Source organism: Triticum aestivum, chromosome 7B (genome assembly GCF_018294505.1).
Source record: "Triticum aestivum cultivar Chinese Spring chromosome 7B, IWGSC CS RefSeq v2.1, whole genome shotgun sequence".
Classification (NCBI taxonomy): domain Eukaryota; kingdom Viridiplantae; phylum Streptophyta; class Magnoliopsida; order Poales; family Poaceae; genus Triticum; species Triticum aestivum.
This window is the reverse complement of record NC_057813.1, coordinates 210,636,341-210,653,599: the sequence shown is the minus strand read 5'-3', so window position 1 is coordinate 210,653,599 and position 17,259 is coordinate 210,636,341. Positions and strand designations below refer to the sequence as shown.

The following is a 17,259-nucleotide window of genomic DNA, read 5'->3' as shown; positions in this document are numbered from 1 at the left end:
AACAAACTTCATAAACTTAAAAACGACGAGGGGAAAATATTGGGGAAATGATCCAATGAGTCGGCTGATCCCACTTGCTCCATTGTTCACACGCCGGACCGTCTGATTCGTTTTGATCGGACCAACCAAGTGAAGGCGTAGAGGAGACGAGAAACTTCCCGAAACGCTATCTTCTCACTCGACCTTATCCACTCATTCGATCCGTCTTCCTCATATCTTCTTTTTCCCAATTCTCTCCCTACTCCGGCAACATATAAGACAATGCTCTCTCCTTTTCCTCCTTCGTGCTTCCATGGACAGCCGACACCGCGAAGACGCTGCTGCGAGGAGGCGCTGCTAGCAACAAGTAGCAAGCACCAGATGCAACAAAGGTCTTGTTGCAGGATCCATGGAGTGTGTATGAATAAATTGATGATGCTCCTGTCACCTACGGAACCTCATCGTCTAGGTCCATGGAGTGCCTGCTTCAAGGTGCATGTGTTGTAGGCCAGGCCCCGGACGCTATAGGCGTGTGTCGCTCATCGCTGATTTGTAGACGAAATCCACGGGCTAATGCTACAATTGCTTTAGACGGAATTTTTGCAACAAAGGTCTTATTGCAGGAATGCAGAGGAGAGGTCGGAGATGTTGTAACTTTTGCAAAGGATCTTGTTGCAGGAATGTAGCAAAGAGATTTTTTTATACAATAAAGGTCTTGTTGCAGGAATAAAGAGAAGAGTGTTCTTTACAACAAAGGTTTTATTGTAGGAGTAAAGAGAAGAGGATTTTTTTTGCAACAAAGTTCTTGTTGCAGGTATGTAGATGTAGAGAAGAGGCCTCAGATGTTGCAATTTTTGCAACAAAAGTCTTGTTTCTGAAATACAAAGAAAATGTCAAAGATACTTTTGTAACAAAGATTTTGTTGCAATGGAGTTTTGCAACAAAGGCACTGTTACAGAAAATTAGAGAACAGGAAATCAAACGGGAAAAGCTTGTGAACAGCCGGCTGATCCAACACCGCGTGTCCGCTGCCTTGAGCGTGTGACGCATGTCCCATGCGTGGCCCGCCACTACATCTTTACTGTAATTTTTCTGCAACAACATCCGCGTTGCAAAAATACCTTCCGCAACAACACCGATGTTGCAAAAAATTGGAGACGTAAAAGATGCAACAAGACGCGTGTTGCAAAAAATATATGCAACAAGACCTCTGTTGCAAAAAAATGCCACAAGACCTCTGCTGCAAAAAATATATTTGCAACACTAACCTCATTGCAAATATTTTTGCAATAAGACTTGTGTTGCAAAAGGAAACTTGCAACACACCATCTGTTTCAGAAATGAGGACATCACTAAGCCACGAGATCCGGCGAATCCTTTAAAAAGATTCGCACGCTGACGCGTAGCACGTCCAATAAAAAAATCTGCAACACAACACATGTTACGTTTGTACGACACGCGCCCCACTTGACATGTGCCCCTGACTCCTCGTGACCCTCCTCTAATTTTTCTGCCACAACTCCAATGTTGCAGAAGTTTCTCCCGCAACATAATATATGTTGCAAAAAAGCGAAGACATTTTTTTTCAACAAACCTCAGTTATAAAAAAACTGAAACAAGACCTGAGTTGCAAAAAAAACTGCAACACAGACTGTGTTTCAAAAAGGTAAATAGCGGTTCCGACGTTTTGCCACAAGCATCCTGTTGCAGGACTTGTTCGGCAACACCGTCCTTGTTGCAAAAGGAAGGTGGCCCTTGTGAGTGGGTTAATCGGATGGACATCCCCGCGTCCATCCAATGGCCAGCAAGGCGGTGGATGTTTTCTAGCTACCGGTCGGCGGACGCGTAGCGTGATCCAAATCAAACGGCTTATGACATATAATCAGACAGTTCGCGGTTCAATCCGATCTTTTAGAAAGATCAGCCGAAAGACCAGCCGGCGGACGTATAGCACGCCCCAAACCCAAATTGTATAGCAATCGACTATTTGTCCCCTTCCACACCTACTCTCAGCCGTCAGATGCCAATCGAATGGTTAAGCTTGTCAGAGCTCTCAATTTTTCGTGGTACAAAAACTCCCCTCCGCGGTCAAACCCAAAACGGAATGGCACCGCCGCCTCGCCTCCTCCCTCTCCTCCTCGGTCGCCTCCTCGTCTCCGGCGACCTCCTCCGCAACACCGCCCATCTCCGCCGCATCGTGCCCCTACTCCCTTCCCACCCCCACCTCGCCGCCTCCCTCTCCAGCCTCTACTTCCCGCTCTTCCCCTCCTCATGCATCTTCCTCCACAACCTGCTCATCCGAGCCTCCGCAACCTCCCCGTCTCCCCGCCTCGCCTTCGCCGCCTTCTCCTCCATTCTCCGCTCTGGCGATATTCCCGACCGATTCACCTTCCCTTCCCTCCTCAAGTCGGCGTCCAGGCTCGCTTCTTTCCCGCGCACGGGCGCGCAGGTGCACGCACAGGCCGTCCGGCGCGGCTTCTTGATCGACGTCTTTGTCGTCAATGCGCTCCTCGCGATGTACGCCGCCTTCCGGGACACGGGCTCCATGCGGGAGGTGTTCGATTCGTGCGCAGGGGTCACCGACGTGGTGTCTTGGAACACAGTGCTCGGCGGCTATGTGAAGTGCGGGGACATCAGGAACGCCCAGATGGTGTTCAAGGAAATGCCGCAGAGGAATGGGGTGTCCTGGAGCGCGATGGTTGGGGCATACGCCGGTTCTGGCGAGTTGGATGTGGCCAGGGAAATGTTCGATGAGATGCCGGCCATTGGGAGGAACATTGTGACATGGAACTCGATGATTACAGGATTCGCGCGGCATGGGCTACTGCCACTGGCTAGGAAGATGTTTGATGAGATGCCGGTACGGAATCTGGTATCGTGGAACACAATGATGCGGGGGTATGCAGTGAACGGTGAGATGGATGGTGCACGGAAGCTGTTTGATGTGATGCGGGAGAAAGATGTGGTTTCCTGGACGTGCATGATTTCTGGGTATGCACAGGCTGGACGCTACGTGGAAACCCTTGAGCTGTTCAGGGAAATGCAGAGCGAGAGCAGTGGCCGTCCTAATGAGGTGACCATGGTGAGCGTGCTCTCAGCATGTGCACATTTAACAGCTCTGGAAGAAGGGAGGTGGGCTCACACTTACATTGACAAGCACAAGATGGTGCTCGACAATGAGTTCAATCTCGGTGCTGCCCTCATTGACATGTATGCCAAGTGTGGGAAAACTGACATGGCTGTCAAAATCTTCCACTCCTTGGACCAGAAGAATATCTCCACCTGGAATGCACTCATCACTGGGTTGGCAGTGAATGGTGATGTTCAGGATTGCATCGGTTTGTTTGAGCAGATGAAGAGGTCAGGAGAGAAACCGAATGACATAACGTTCGTTGGTGTGCTGACTGCTTGTGCCCACAGCGGGCTGGTGGATGAGGGTCGACGATGCTTTCAGAGCATGTCATCTTGCGGAGTGCAGCCAGAGGCAAAGCATTATGGCTGCATGGTTGACATGCTAGGCCGAGCAGGGCTTCTTGAAGAGGCAGAGGAGCTGATAAGGAGCATGCCGATGGCCCCAGATGTCATGATTTTGGGCGCACTACTAGGTGCCTGTCGAATGCACAAGAGATTTGATGTGGCTGAAAGAGTCCAGAGTGAAATTATTGGTCTCAACACACGGCAGGCTGGCTGCCATGTCTTGATATCAGACATTTATGCTGCTGCTGGCAAATGGGGAGAGGCTTTAGATGCAAGGCGTGTTCTTCAGAAGTGCACAATCAGGAAATTGCCAGGATCATCCAGCTCGATGCGATAGGTTTGAATTTATTGCAAAAGCCTAAGGCCCTTCCGAGTGCTCCACCATGGACAGGTGCTAAGCATGCCACATAAACGAAAAAATGACATGGCATAACATTGAAGGAGGGGGGAGAGTACTTTGGTGACTCCAGGAAGAACCAATGCCAAGCGCGAGAACCTATGCAAACCACTTAAGTGAAATCATTTGACCAATGCATGAAAGACTTTATGTGCTAACTCATTAAATAAAGTGTGCTTAGCAACAATAAGTTAAGCACCTATGCATTCGGGACTTGAGTTGCTAAGGTATTTAATGCATTTAGCACCTCATCTAAACACCTTTGCATTGGAAGAGGTCTAAGCCATCGCATATAGGGCTGCATTCTCTAGCATTAAATGGTGTCCTTCCTATTGGTATTGGGATTAGACCATTAGAAATTTCTGTTAAAAGTGTGAGGTCCTCTAAAAGTGTTCAACTGCCCTGTGTGCTTCATATCTGAATTTGAGATGAAACAGAACATATGCTTGTCCCTTCTTGCAGATAACCGTTTCTCTGCTCTGCAGTATTGGTCATCCGTAATTCTTGTAGAATAGGAATTGAACTTACCAAATTTTACTGATGGGATTAGCTTCTCAAAATTTGGTTGTATCATCTTTGCAATCTGTACAATAACATTTCCAAATTTCAGCTGATGTTAATATGAATATGATCTGGTTCTTTTCGATCCTTCTGAATTCCAAGCAAAAATTAGTGAGGCTGCAAAAACAAATGTCATGTATCTTTTTTGCTATGGTGGAGGATCATGCCAAGACGTCTGAGTAATATACGCAAGCACATATATACTCATGTGGATGTCTGAGGGAAAATCATTGATTTTTTTTCCTAAAGATATGATGGACTTTGGAATACTGGCCACGAAATATATGAGAGAATACAGGACGTATTCATCCAGAATTGTACTTTCTAACTGACAAATTCCTGCAACATTCAACAGCATGTAGCCGTATTCTTTTAACTGTATAAACTGCAGATTCTTCTCATATTTCTTCTAGCAGAACTCCCATTCTTCTAGCGATATATCTAGGACTACAAATTTTCCGAGAATATTTAGGACTAATACCAACAGACACCATCTTAAAATTATGTCAACCTTCTCAAGGAATACAAGGCATCAATAGAAGTATGATAAAAAGTGTAACGCGTTGTCGTTTTAAGGTACTGCGAGTTATACAATACTAAACTGGTTCTTTATTGTTCAGATCTTCAGAGTCAACACCAGCCTCAAATAAGGGCACATGGAGCTATATATCAAAGAAAGGAGTCAAAGTGGAGTCGGTCGGGATTTCTGAATCTTCATGCAAACTTACTAGCGGAATGGAACGACTAACTCCCTGTCAGCAGAAACAACAAGAATTGGCATATTACATTCAACTTGAAAGAGAATAGCGGCAGGAAGGCACTTTCAATTATTCATTTAGGCTCCCCAGGCAATCTAGATCACAGTCCCAGGTAGTGCATTTTTGGAAGAGTCTCTTTGATGTTCAAAGAAACATATCGATGACCTGGTGAACCTAAACCCTAAACCTGTGTTGCTTTCTTTTCTAATATGAAAGAGAAGGAGTTCAATGTCAGGGCACATAACTGCGCACCTCATAGAGCTAGGTTATCTTAAAATAAAGCTCCGGCGCCACCACTTTGTTATGCAGCACCAGACTTGGCTTTAGATGCTAGGCGTGTTCTTCAGAAGAGCATATGTTCTGTTTGATCTCAAATTCAGATATGAAGCACACGTTACCTTGAACAGAAATTCTAACGACCCAATCCCAATAGCTTATATGAGATTGTTTAAGCTTTTGCAGAATTCAAACCTATTTGCATCGAGCTGGTTGATCCCGGCAATTTCCTGACTGTGAGCAAATATACAAATACCAAATACTCTCAGTGTGGATGAGGCAAATATTTTGCCTCCGTTTCAAAAAAAATAATACTCTCAGTGTGTGATCCACTGAAAGAAAAAAAGAAAAACTTGCTTCGTTGCCCTTGACTGGCGCCTGAAGAAATAGTAAGGCCGCAAACACAAATGTTATGTTTTACGCAAGCAAGACGTCTGAGGAATATACGCAAACACTCATTTGAGGTAATTTTTTAAAGACGCAGGCAAGAGATGTAATGTTGAAATTGAAAACGCAAGAGCTATCAGGACCAACAAATACGAGGCACGGATAGCACATCCAGGATTAGTATCAGCCACTGGAGATCAGGAATCAACGTAAGCTGCAGAAGCCAACTTGATATTAAAAGCAGCCCAAGGCTGGCTTGTGTAAATTGGTTAAGGCAGTCGAAGCTGTCTGACTCTAAAGAACGAAGTCAGCACCAAAGAATGAGCTTAGAAATACCGGATTCACAAAAAAGAGAGAAAAGTGCAAGAAGCAGAAAGCAAAAAAAAAAGAGCAAACGAGACGATAAAGGTAGTAAAGACGATATATATAAGCAACGATTACGATACGCAGTTCCGGGGACTCCACAGACCACTCCCCTAGCCCCATTACAGCAGGCTAGGCACAGTAAACCATAAAAGACAAACCGACCACGCGACAGTAACCCAAAAGATAAGCTAGCTCTACGACTCGGATAGCAAGCGAACGCACACGCCTAGTCGACCTCCTCCATCTTGCTCTCGCCGGCGTCCTCCTCCAGCGGCGGCATGTCCGTGTCAGCCTCAGCAGCCTCCTCGTCCTCGTCGATGCTCAGGCCCAGCTTGAGCATGCGGTGGATCCTGGTGCCGAAGGTGTTGGGGTCGTCGAGGCTGAATCCAGAGGTGAGCAGGGAGGTCTCGAACAGCAGCATCACCAGGTCCTTGACAGACTTGTCGTTCTTGTCAGCGTCGGCGCGCTTGCGCAACTCCTCCATGATGGCGTTCTCCGGGTTGATCTCCATCGTCTTCTTGCTCGACATGTAGCCGCCCATGCTCGTGTCCCTCAGGGCCTGGGCCTTCATGATCCTCTCCATGTTGGCAGTCCAGCCATACTCGCCGGTCACCAGGCAGCACGGCGAGTCGACGACGCGGTCAGAGACAATCACCTTCTCGACCCTGTCGCCCAGCACCTCCTTGATCACCTTGCAGAGCCCCTCAAACTTCTCCTTGAGCTCCTCCTTCCTCTTCTTCTCTTCCTCGCTGTCATCAAGCTTCAGGCCCTCCTTAGTGGCAGAGACCAGCTTCTTTCCCTCAAACTCCTTGAGCTGGCCAATGGAGTACTCATCAATGGCGTCAACCATGTACAGCACCTCATAGCCCTTCTTCTTCAGCTTCTCAAGGAAGGGAGAATTCTCCACAGCCTTCTTGCTCTCACCGGTGATGTAGTAGATGTCGTTCTGGCCCTCCTTCATCCTCGTCACGTAGTCCTTGAGGCTGGTAAGCTCATCACCGCTCTTGGTGGAGTGGTACCTCAGGAGCTCAGCAAGCTTGGTCCTGTTGGTGGAGTCCTCGTGGACGCCAAGCTTGAGGTTCTTGGAGAAAGCCTCATAGAACTTGTTGTAGTCCTCCTTGTTCTCGGCAATCTCAAAGAAGAGCTCGATGCACTTCTTCACAAGGTTCTTCCGGATGACCTTGAGGATCTTGTTCTGCTGGAGTGTCTCACGAGAGATGTTCAGGGGAAGATCCTCAGAGTCAACAATGCCCTTGACAAAGCTCAGCCACTCTGGGATCAGCTCCTCACAGTTGTCCATGATGAAGACACGGCGCACATAGAGCTTGATGTTGTTGAGCTTCTTCCTGGTGTCAAAAAGGTCAAAGGGGGCCCTCTTGGGAACGAAGAGGACGGCCTTGAACTCAAGCTGACCCTCCACAGAGAAGTGCTTGACGGCAAGGTGCTCCTCCCAGTCGTTTGTCAGGCTCTTGTAGAAGGCAGCATACTCATCCTTTGTGATCTCCTCAGGCTTCCTCATCCAGATGGGCTTCTGCTTGTTGATCAGGTTCCACTCGTGAGAAACCTCCTTGATCTTCTTCTTTTTCTTCTCCTTTTCTTCCTTCTCTTCATCAATTTCCTCAACCTTGCCCTCCTCAGTATCCTTCTTCTCATCCTCATCTTCATCGTCAGAAATTTCCTTCTCAGTGGTCTTCTCCGTCCAGAGAGAGATGGGATAGCTGATGAACTCAGAGTGCTTCTTCACCAGATCCTTAAGGCGACGCTCCTCAAGGTACTCCAACTGCAGAGAACAATAGATAAATTGTCAGGGGCAACCGGGCAACTGACATGCCTCAGTTATCAAATACCCATTAGCATCAATGAAAGGCAGAACTGCAATATCCCAAAAACATAGCACTATGATTCATAGTAAAAACACAAAATAGCACATGAATTGAGGTCAGTCCACATGGTCCAAGCCGCTTGGCACAAATGCAGTACTAACTACTAACAAAAACAGTAGCAGTAGTAGAAACTAGCTAGCATCAACAATCTAGGACGGCACTAATTACACTCGTCCAATTTTATGCAATGACAACAGTAATGACTCATATTTTAAGGGATTCTTGCCGACAATTATACTATCTGAATCTAGAACAATGGTAAACAATCAACTGCAACAGACATATATGATCACAGCAAGACCTTAGTAACAATTATACAAACTGAATTCTATAACAATGATAAACAATTAAATTCAACTGCAACAGACATGTCAAAAACATAGTACTATGATCAGCACACAACTCAAGTTTCACCAGCACTGAACACTCTGCCAAACCCTCCAAAAACTGAGCATCATTAATCAACAATGAACAGGTACACCCTTCCATTACAACCCCAGAGCACAGAAATAAAAGACATGAACACCATTTCAATCGAACGGTACATTTATAGAATCATGGGAATTTTGAACAGAAGTAAGACATAAACAGCATTTCAATCTAACAGTACCCTACCAAGTGTACCCAGAACATATTAAAATGTGAACAGAACAGGTAGCATAAGAAAGTAGATAATGGCAAGACTTTTGAGTTTTGTACCTGATCATCCTTGAGGTAGAGGGTGATCTTAGTACCCCTCCCAAGGGGCTCTCCAGTAGTATCACGTGTCACAGTGAAGGAACCACCAGCCTGGGACTCCCACACATACTGCTCGTCATCGTTGTGCTTGCTGGTCACAATGACTCTCTCAGCAACAAGGTAAGCAGAGTAGAAACCGACACCAAACTGACCAATCATGGATACATCAGCACCAGCAGCCAGTGCCTCCATGAAATCCTTGGTGCCAGACCTCGCAATGGTACCAAGGTTGTTCACGAGGTCTGACTTGGTCATACCAATACCACTGTCAATAAGTGTGAGTGTGTTCGTGGCCTTGTCAGGGATTATACGGATGAACAGCTCTGGCTGAGCATCCAGCTTGCTCTTGTCAGTCAGGCTCTCAAACCTGATTTTATCCAACGCCTGCACATCAGAGCACCCAAACACGCAATTTAGTGTGATTCTCGCAGATTAACCAGTAAATAATGCAAATATAAATCAAAATTCTAAGACTAATGATGCATTACAGTAGAATCAGCCTGTATTTTTTATCTATCATAGACGTAATGCAATAAAATCTAGCAGAAAAGCGTGAGTAAATGCTTTTCAGGGGTTAATCCAGTAACACAGAACCCAATTTAGCAACAAAGAAGGAGGTCAAAAAATTATGCTACCAGCCATGCAAATCTACTTGGGAATTCGAATTTAAACACAGATCCGACGAATTTAGCACACAGGCAATCTAGTCATGGGATTGTTTTGCATTTTATAGACCCTAGCAGCCTATAGAAAGTTCTATAATGCAAGTGATGACGTTTCCTAAGCTTTTAGAACAGTCCAATTAGCTCTAATCATGGAGATCTGCACGTGCGGCAGTACATACAGAGATAAACAAATGTACATCTACGTTCTACTATTCACTATCACTTACAGGAAACTTTAGGATGCAAGTAATGACGTTTCATAGGCTTTTATAACAGTCAAATAGCTCTAATCATTGAGATTCGCACGTGCAACAGGACAGAGAACAAACAAATGTGTAGCTTCGTCCTACTCACAGACAACATAATACCGCACAAACCGCAGATTCATCGACGGATTTTGAAATCCCATGCATTAACCGGCGCGAACCGACAAACACACCCGATCTACTGAACATCGGCACGGCAAAGGGCCCCATCGCGCACGGATCTAAACAGAGCCGCGAATCACAGCATTACAGGGGAGCGCAGGGGAGCAAGCTTACATCGGAGGCGTTGGAGATGAGCTCACGGAGGAAGATCTCCTTGTTGGAGTAGAAGGTGTTGATGATGAGCGAGAGCAGCTGGTTGATCTCGGCCTGGAAGGCGAAGGTCTCGGTCTCCGAAGCCATGGCGCCGCCGGCACCGGAAGCTCCTGGAACGCGCGCGCTCGACGAGGGCTGGGGCGAGAGGAGATGGCTATTGGAGCGGGGGATTCTCGGGTTCTGGGACGCGAGGATGGAGGGGACGGGCGCGGGGGGCAGGGTTATATAGTCGGAGGAGGGGTTCCCGAACGTTCTACCGGGTGCGGGAAGGGAGACGACGGGAGGTTGGGGGATCGGGACGACGGGTCCGTTGGGCCCGGCGACTTGTGGATGGTGTGGCCCGCATGTCAGTTGGCTGGGTTTAGGCGCCTTGCGCGTTTTTTTTTATTGTGCTCATACGATAGTACTCTGGAAGGTTCCGGAGATCGGAGGGACCGAGGGAGTGAGTTTAATAAAGGACCCCAGAGACCATAATTATAGCTGGCCAAAAAAAAAAACCAAAAAAAAGGACTCCGTGGTTGGAACTTTTTTTTTGCGGTTCCATATTTAGCACACCGAGCAATACCCATAGAGCGTAATTATAGCTGCTAACACACGGTAAAGAAGATTTTCTCCGTGTTTTTGCATGGTGTTGGTTTTATGTTTTTCCCTCTTCTACTACCACTACTAGAAGAACGTCCGTGCGTTGCAACGGGGCCACATTAACTTTAAGAGATCAATATTACGACATTGGCGACTTTTTTTACCATCAAATCCTCATACACACAGACACACACTCTCCCTCCGTCTTCCTCACTCTCTATCCCCCTCTCCCTCTCTCTCTAACACACACACATATCCATCTTATTGGGTACGGGATCATAATCCATCTATTTCACACATACACGCTAGTGCATAACAATATGGATTATGTGTATTATATTTGCCACCAGAACTGAGGGAATTAATTTCATGTAAATCGACCAGCCACAGCTCCAAGAATACGCGGACGAGGTGGCTCGGGTCGGCGTCGGCGCCGTCCAGCGCTGCATGTCTTCATAAATATTATAACCAGATGTGAGAAATCACATGCATAGAAAAGACATTCTGATAGCAATCCAAATACCATACTCAATTGAATACCTAACCTGGACAATACTCTTATTTCTATGCGCCAAAAAAATGGAATAGCAAAGCTAAGTATGCCTACATACGCTCAGATTATATATAAGAATCTTGCGTGAACAATTGCAACAAAGCACTAAGCAACGATAAATTTAAATAAAAATCCATTAACTATGCAGGCAACAGGCTTGTTACAACATAGAGAGATAGGAAAATGTCACCTCCAGTAATGTCGCGCAAAGGAGTGGAACAAAGCATGAATGAGCGGTTGTCTGTTCTTCTCCATGTACATGGATCAACAGTAGAGGCCAAGTATATAAGTACTTGACCGAACTCCACACTCCACTCTTCGTGTACGGAGAGCCATGTCACCTTCTCGCCGCTGCAGCATGGGAGGACGGCTGGTTCACGTGACCCTCCAGCTGGGGGATCCATGGTGGCTGACCGTCGAGCTTGAGGCAGAGAAGTTGAGGGCAATAGTGGCAAGATCCATGCCGGCCAACCGGACGAAGAGGAGGTCGTCGGGGAGGGACACATCGGCAAGATCCGGTCACCACGCGACCTGAAGCGCAACAGTGATCTCCACAAACTGTAGGCCGACGGCGTGCTCCATCCCCTGCGATGGGGTGACCATGGCGGTGGCCACAGCTCCTCATGCTCGCCTCGATCTTGGCGACACACCCTGAGTGTAGGAGGCAGCAACGACCTCGACGAAATCATGGCCTCCATCCCGAAACGCAATCATGTCGCTCTAAATAAATGGATTCAATCATGTGACTCTAATTACTTCGGATTGTTATGTGCACACTAAGCGGGGTGCAGTTAGGAAAGAAAATATTCTCTAATTAAAGTGATTGAGTGATTTAAGGTAAGGTTAATTAATTTAGATTTGATTTTTAGTGATTGTTAGTAAAGTACGATGCGTCTTTAAAATCTTTTATTTTTTTTCTTTAAAATATATTATTTGTTTCCTAAAGAAATTTGCAATAATGGAAGATATCGGTTGATTTGGATAAGTTAGTAAATTTAAATCCGTGATTGCGTGCACGTTTGGAAAGTGCTGATCTCCACAAGCTGTAGGCCGACGGCGTGCTCCATCCCCTGCGATGAGGTGACCATGGTGGTGGCCACAGCTCCTCATGCTCGCCTCGATCTCGGCGACACACCCTGAGTGTAGGAGGCAGCAACGACCTCGATGAAATCATGGCCTCCATCCCGGAACGCAATCATGTCGCTCTAAATAAATGGATTCAATCATGTGACTCTAATTACTTCGGATTGTTATGTGAACATTAAGCGGGGTGCAGTTAGGAAAGAAAATGTTCTCTAATTAAATTGATTGAGTGATTTAAGGTAAGGTTAATTAATTTAGATTTGATTTTTAGTGATTGTTAGTAAAGTACGGTGCGTCTTTAAAATCTTTTATTTTTTTCCTTAAAATATATTATTTGTTTCCTAAAGAAATTTGCAATAATGGAAGATATCGGTTGATTTGGATAAGTTAGTAAATTTAAATCCGTGATTGCGTGCACGTTTGAAAAATGCTGATCTCCACAAGTTGTAGGCCGACGGCGTGCTCCATCCCCTGCGATGAGGTGACCATGGCGGTGGCCACAGCTCCTCATGCTCGCCTCGATCTCGGCGACACACCCTGAGTGTAGGAGGCAGCAACGACCTCGACGAAATCATGGCCTCCATCCCGAAACGCAATCATGCCGCTCTAAATAAATGGATTCAATCATGTGACTCTAATTACTTCGGATTGTTATGTGCACACTAAGCGAGGTGCAGTTAGGAAAGAAAAATGTTTTCTAATCAAAGTGATTGAGTGATTTAAGGTAGGGTTAATTAATTTAGATTTTATTTTTAGTGATTATTAGTAAAGTATGATGTGTCTTTAAAATCTTTTATTTGTTTCCTTAAAATCTATTATTTGTTTCCTAAAGAAATTTGCAATAATGGAAGGTATCGGTTGATTTGGATAAGTTAGTAAATTTAGATCCGTGATTGCGTGCACGTTTGGAAAGTCCTGATTTGCAAGGAAAGAGCCGAGGGATAAATAAACCGGTGAATAAGAAACCATCATCGAAAAAAATCTACGGCGGTTAACCTACGAAAAAAAAACCGGACGAAAGTGGTGGGACGAAAAAAAACCTGGAAGCGAGACTACCAACTGCTCCATTAGGAGTAGAGATAAAAGGAAGAGAGAGGCAGATCCAAACAATCACATCCATCCATCATCAATATCTAATGGTCAATAATCCTCCTGTGTTTAACGCTGCAATCACGCGTTAAGCCAAATCCATCGATCGCTAATTTGACCCGCCGTTCAAAAAAAATGCTACCCGCACACGACCGCACAACCTCTCCCCTCCTCCCCGCACGACCCCTCTCGCCTCCTCCTCCCCGCACGTCGCTCGCCCCCTCCTCGATCTCGCTCGCCCCATCCTCCTCCTCCCGTGTCGTTCGCCTCCCCGTCGTTCTCGCAGCCTTGCGCCGCCGTTATGAAGGAAATATGCCCTAGAGGCAATAATAAAGTTATTATTTATTTCCTTATTTCATGATAAATGTTTATTATTCATGCTAGAATTGTATTAACCGGAAACATAATACATGTGTGAATACATAGACAAACATAGTGTCACTAGTATGCCTCTACTTGACTAGCTCGTTTATCAAAGATGGTTATGTTTCCTAGCCATGGACAAAAGAGTTGTCATTTGATTAATGAGATCACATCATTAGGAGAATGATGTGATTGATATGACCCATTCCCTTAGCCTAGCACTTGATCGTTTAGTATGTTGCTATTGCTTTCTTCATGACTTATACATGTTCCTGTAACTATGAGAATTATGCATCTCCCGTTTACCGGAGGAACACTTTGGGTACTACCAAACGTCACAACATAACTGGGTGATTATAAAGGAGTACTACAGGTGTCTCTGAAGGTACATGTTGAGTTGGCATAGTTCGAGATTAGGTTTTGTCACTCCGATTGTCGGAGAGGTATCTCTGGGCCCTCTCGGTAATGCACATCTTTATAAGCCTTGCAAGCAATGTGACCAAATGAGTTGGTTACGGAATGATGCATTACGGAACGAGTAAAGAGACTTGCCGGTAACAAGATTGAACTAGGTATTGAATACCGACGATCAAATCTCGGGCAAGTAACATACCGATGACAAAGGGAACAACGTATGTTGTTATGCGGTTTGACCGATAAAGATCTTCGTAGAATATGTAGGAACCAATATGGGCATCCAGGTTCCGCTATTGGTTATTGACCGAGAATAGTTCTAGGTCATGTCTACATAGTTCTCGAACCCGTAGGGTCCGCACGCTTAACGTTACGATGACAGTTATATTATGAGTTTATGAGTTTTGATGTACCGAAGGAGTTCGGAGTCCCGGATGAGATCGGAGACATGACGGTGAGTCTCGAAATGGTCGAGACGTAAAGATCGATATATTGGACAACTATATTCGGAGTTCGGAAAGGTTCCGAGTGATTCGGGTATTTTTCGGAGTACCGGAGAGTTACGAGAATTCGCCGGGAGAAGTATTGGGCCTTATTGGGCCATACGGGAAAGAGAGAGGGGCTGCCTAGGGTAGGCCGCGCGCCCCCCAAGGCCTATTCCGAATTGGACTAGGGGCAGGGGCCGCACCCCCTCCTTCCTTCCCTTCTCTCTTCCCTTTCCTTCTCTCCTACTCCTACTACATGGAAGGTCTCCTAGTTAGACTAGGAAAGGAGGGAGTCCTACTCCCGGTGGGAGTAGGACTCCTCCCTGGCGTGCCCTCCCTTGGCCGGCCGCCCCGTCCCCTTGCTCCTTTATATACGGGGACAGGGGGGCACACCATGACACACAAGTTGATCTACGGATCGTTCCTTAGCCGTGTGCGGTGCCCCCCTCCACCATATTCCACCTCGGTCATATCGTCGCGGAGTTTAGGTGAAGCCCTGCGCCGGTAGAGCATCATCATCATCACCACGCCGTCGTGCTGACGGAACTCATCCCCAAAGCTTTGCTGGATCGGAGCCCGGGGATCGTCATCGAGCTGAACGTGTGCTGAACTCGGAGGTGCTGTACGTTCGGTGCTTGGATCGGTCGGATCGTGAAGACGTACGACTACATCAACCGCGTTGTGCTAACGCTTCCGCTTATGGTCTACGAGGGTACGTGGACATTACTCTCCCCTCTCGTTGCTATGCCATCACCATGATCTTGCGTGTGCATAGGGAAATTTTTGAAATTACTCCGTTCCCCAACAGTGGTATCAGAGCATAGGTTTTATGCGTTGATGTTATATGCACGAGTAGAACACAAGTGAGTTGTGGGCGATATAAGTCATACTGCTTACCAGCATGTCGTACTTTGGTTCAGCGGCATTGTGAGATGAAGCGGCCCGGACCGACATTACGCGTACGCTTACGCGAGACTGGTTTCGCCGCTGCGAGCACTCGTTGCTTAAAGGTGACCGGCGGGTGTCTGTCTCTCTCACTTTAGTTGAACCGAGTGTGGCTACGCCCGGTCCTTGCGAAGGTTAGAACAACACCAACTTGACAAACTATCGTTGTGATTTTGATGCGTAGGTAAGAACGGTTCTTGCTAAGCCCATAGCAGCCACGTAAAATTTGCAACAACAAAGTAGAGGACGTCTAACTTGTTTTTGCAGGGCATGTTGTGATGTGATATGGTCAAGACGTGATGCTATATTTTATTGTATGAGATGATCATGTTTTGTAACCGAAGTTATCGACAACTAGCAGGAGCCATATGGTTGTCGCTTTATTGTATGAAATGCAAACGCCCTGTAATTGCTTTACTTTATCACTAAGCGGTAGCGATAGTCGTAGAAGCAATAAATGGCGTAACGACAACGATGCTACGATGGAGATCAAGGTGTCGCGCCGGTGACGATGGTGATCACGATGGTGCTTCGAAGATGGAGATCACAAGCACAAGATGATGATGGCCATATCATATCACTTATATTGATTGCATGTGATGTTTATCCTTTTTGCATCGTATCTTGCTTTGATTGACGGTAGCATTTTAAGGTGATCTCTCACTAATTATCAAGAAGTGTTCTCCCTGAGTATGCACCGTTGCGAAAGTTCTTCGCGCTGAGACACCACGTGATGATCGGGTGTGATAGGCTCTACGTTCAAATACAACGGGTGCAAAACAGTTACAAATGCGGAATACTCGGGTTAAACTTGACGAGCCTAGCATATACAGATATGGCCTCGGAACACGGAGACCGAAAGGTCGAGCGTGAATCATATAGTAGATATGATCAACATAATGATGTTCACCATTGAAACTACTCCATCTCACGTGATGATCGGACATGGTTTAGTTGATTTGGATCACGTGATCACTTAGATGACTAGAGAGATGTCTGTCTAAGTGGGAGTTCTTAAGTAATATGATTAATTGAACTTGAATTTATCATGAACTTAGTCCTGGTAGTATTTTGCAAATTGTGTTATAGATCAATAGCTCGCGTTGTTGCTTCCCTATGTTTTTGCTTCCCTATGTTTTTGCTTCCCTATGTTTTTATATGTGTTCCTAGAGAAAACTATGTTGAAAAATGTTAGTAGCAATGATGCGGACTTGGTCCGTGATCTGAGGTTTATCCTCATTGCTGCATAGAAGAATTATGTCCTTGATGCACCGCTAGGTGACAGACCTATTGCAGGAGCAGATATAGACGTTATGAACGTTTGGCTAGCTCAATATGATGACTACTTGATAGTTTAGTGCACCATGCTTAACGGCTTAGAATCGGGACTTCAAAGATGTTTTGAACGTCATGGACCATATGAGATGTTCCAGGAATTGAAGTTAATATTTCAAGCAAATACCCGAGTTGAGAGATATAAAGTCTCCAACAAGTTCTATTGCTAAAAGATGGAGGAGAATCGCTCAACTACTGAGCATGTGCTCAGATTGTCTGAGTACTTCAATCGCTTGAATCAAGTGGGAGTTAATCTTCCAGATAAGATAGTGATTGACAGAATTCTCTAGTCACCATCACCAAGTTAGTAGAACTTTGTGATGAACTGTAGTATGCAAGGGA

The 17,259-nt window shown here is 45.9% G+C and overlaps 2 protein-coding genes across 2 annotated transcripts; one reads left to right on the top strand and one right to left on the bottom strand.

The window, feature by feature from the left end:
• The first annotated feature begins 2,055 nt into the window (after positions 1-2,055).
• LOC123162697 (pentatricopeptide repeat-containing protein At4g18840) lies at positions 2,056-4,463 on the top strand. The gene has a single exon (XM_044580475.1). It carries the CDS (start codon positions 2,084-2,086, stop codon positions 3,791-3,793), a length of 1,710 nt encoding a protein of 569 aa, XP_044436410.1. The 5' UTR covers positions 2,056-2,083; the 3' UTR covers positions 3,794-4,463.
• A 1,781-nt stretch (positions 4,464-6,244) lies between these two features.
• On the bottom strand, positions 6,245-10,322 carry LOC543244 (heat shock protein 81-1). The gene is made up of 3 exons (XM_044576297.1): positions 10,030-10,322; positions 8,784-9,206; positions 6,245-7,981 (listed from the first exon to the last, which is right to left on the bottom strand). Exons 1-3 carry the CDS (start codon positions 10,153-10,155, stop codon positions 6,428-6,430), a joined length of 2,103 nt encoding a protein of 700 aa, XP_044432232.1. The 5' UTR covers positions 10,156-10,322; the 3' UTR covers positions 6,245-6,427.
• Positions 10,323-17,259: the final 6,937 nt, after the last annotated feature.

Excerpts from the sequence above, each read along its gene's own strand:
- LOC123162697 (XM_044580475.1), top strand. The coding sequence starts at position 2,084 with ATGGCACCGCCGCCTCGCCTCCTCCCTCTCCTCCTCGGTCGCCTCCTC.
- LOC543244 (XM_044576297.1), bottom strand. The coding sequence starts at position 10,155 with ATGGCTTCGGAGACCGAGACCTTCGCCTTCCAGGCCGAGATCAACCAG. Across the intron at positions 9,207-10,029 it reads TCATCTCCAACGCCTCCGAT|GCGTTGGATAAAATCAGGTT; the intron begins GTAAGCTTGCTC and ends TCTGATGTGCAG. Across the intron at positions 7,982-8,783 it reads TCTACCTCAAGGATGATCAG|TTGGAGTACCTTGAGGAGCG; the intron begins GTACAAAACTCA and ends TGTTCTCTGCAG.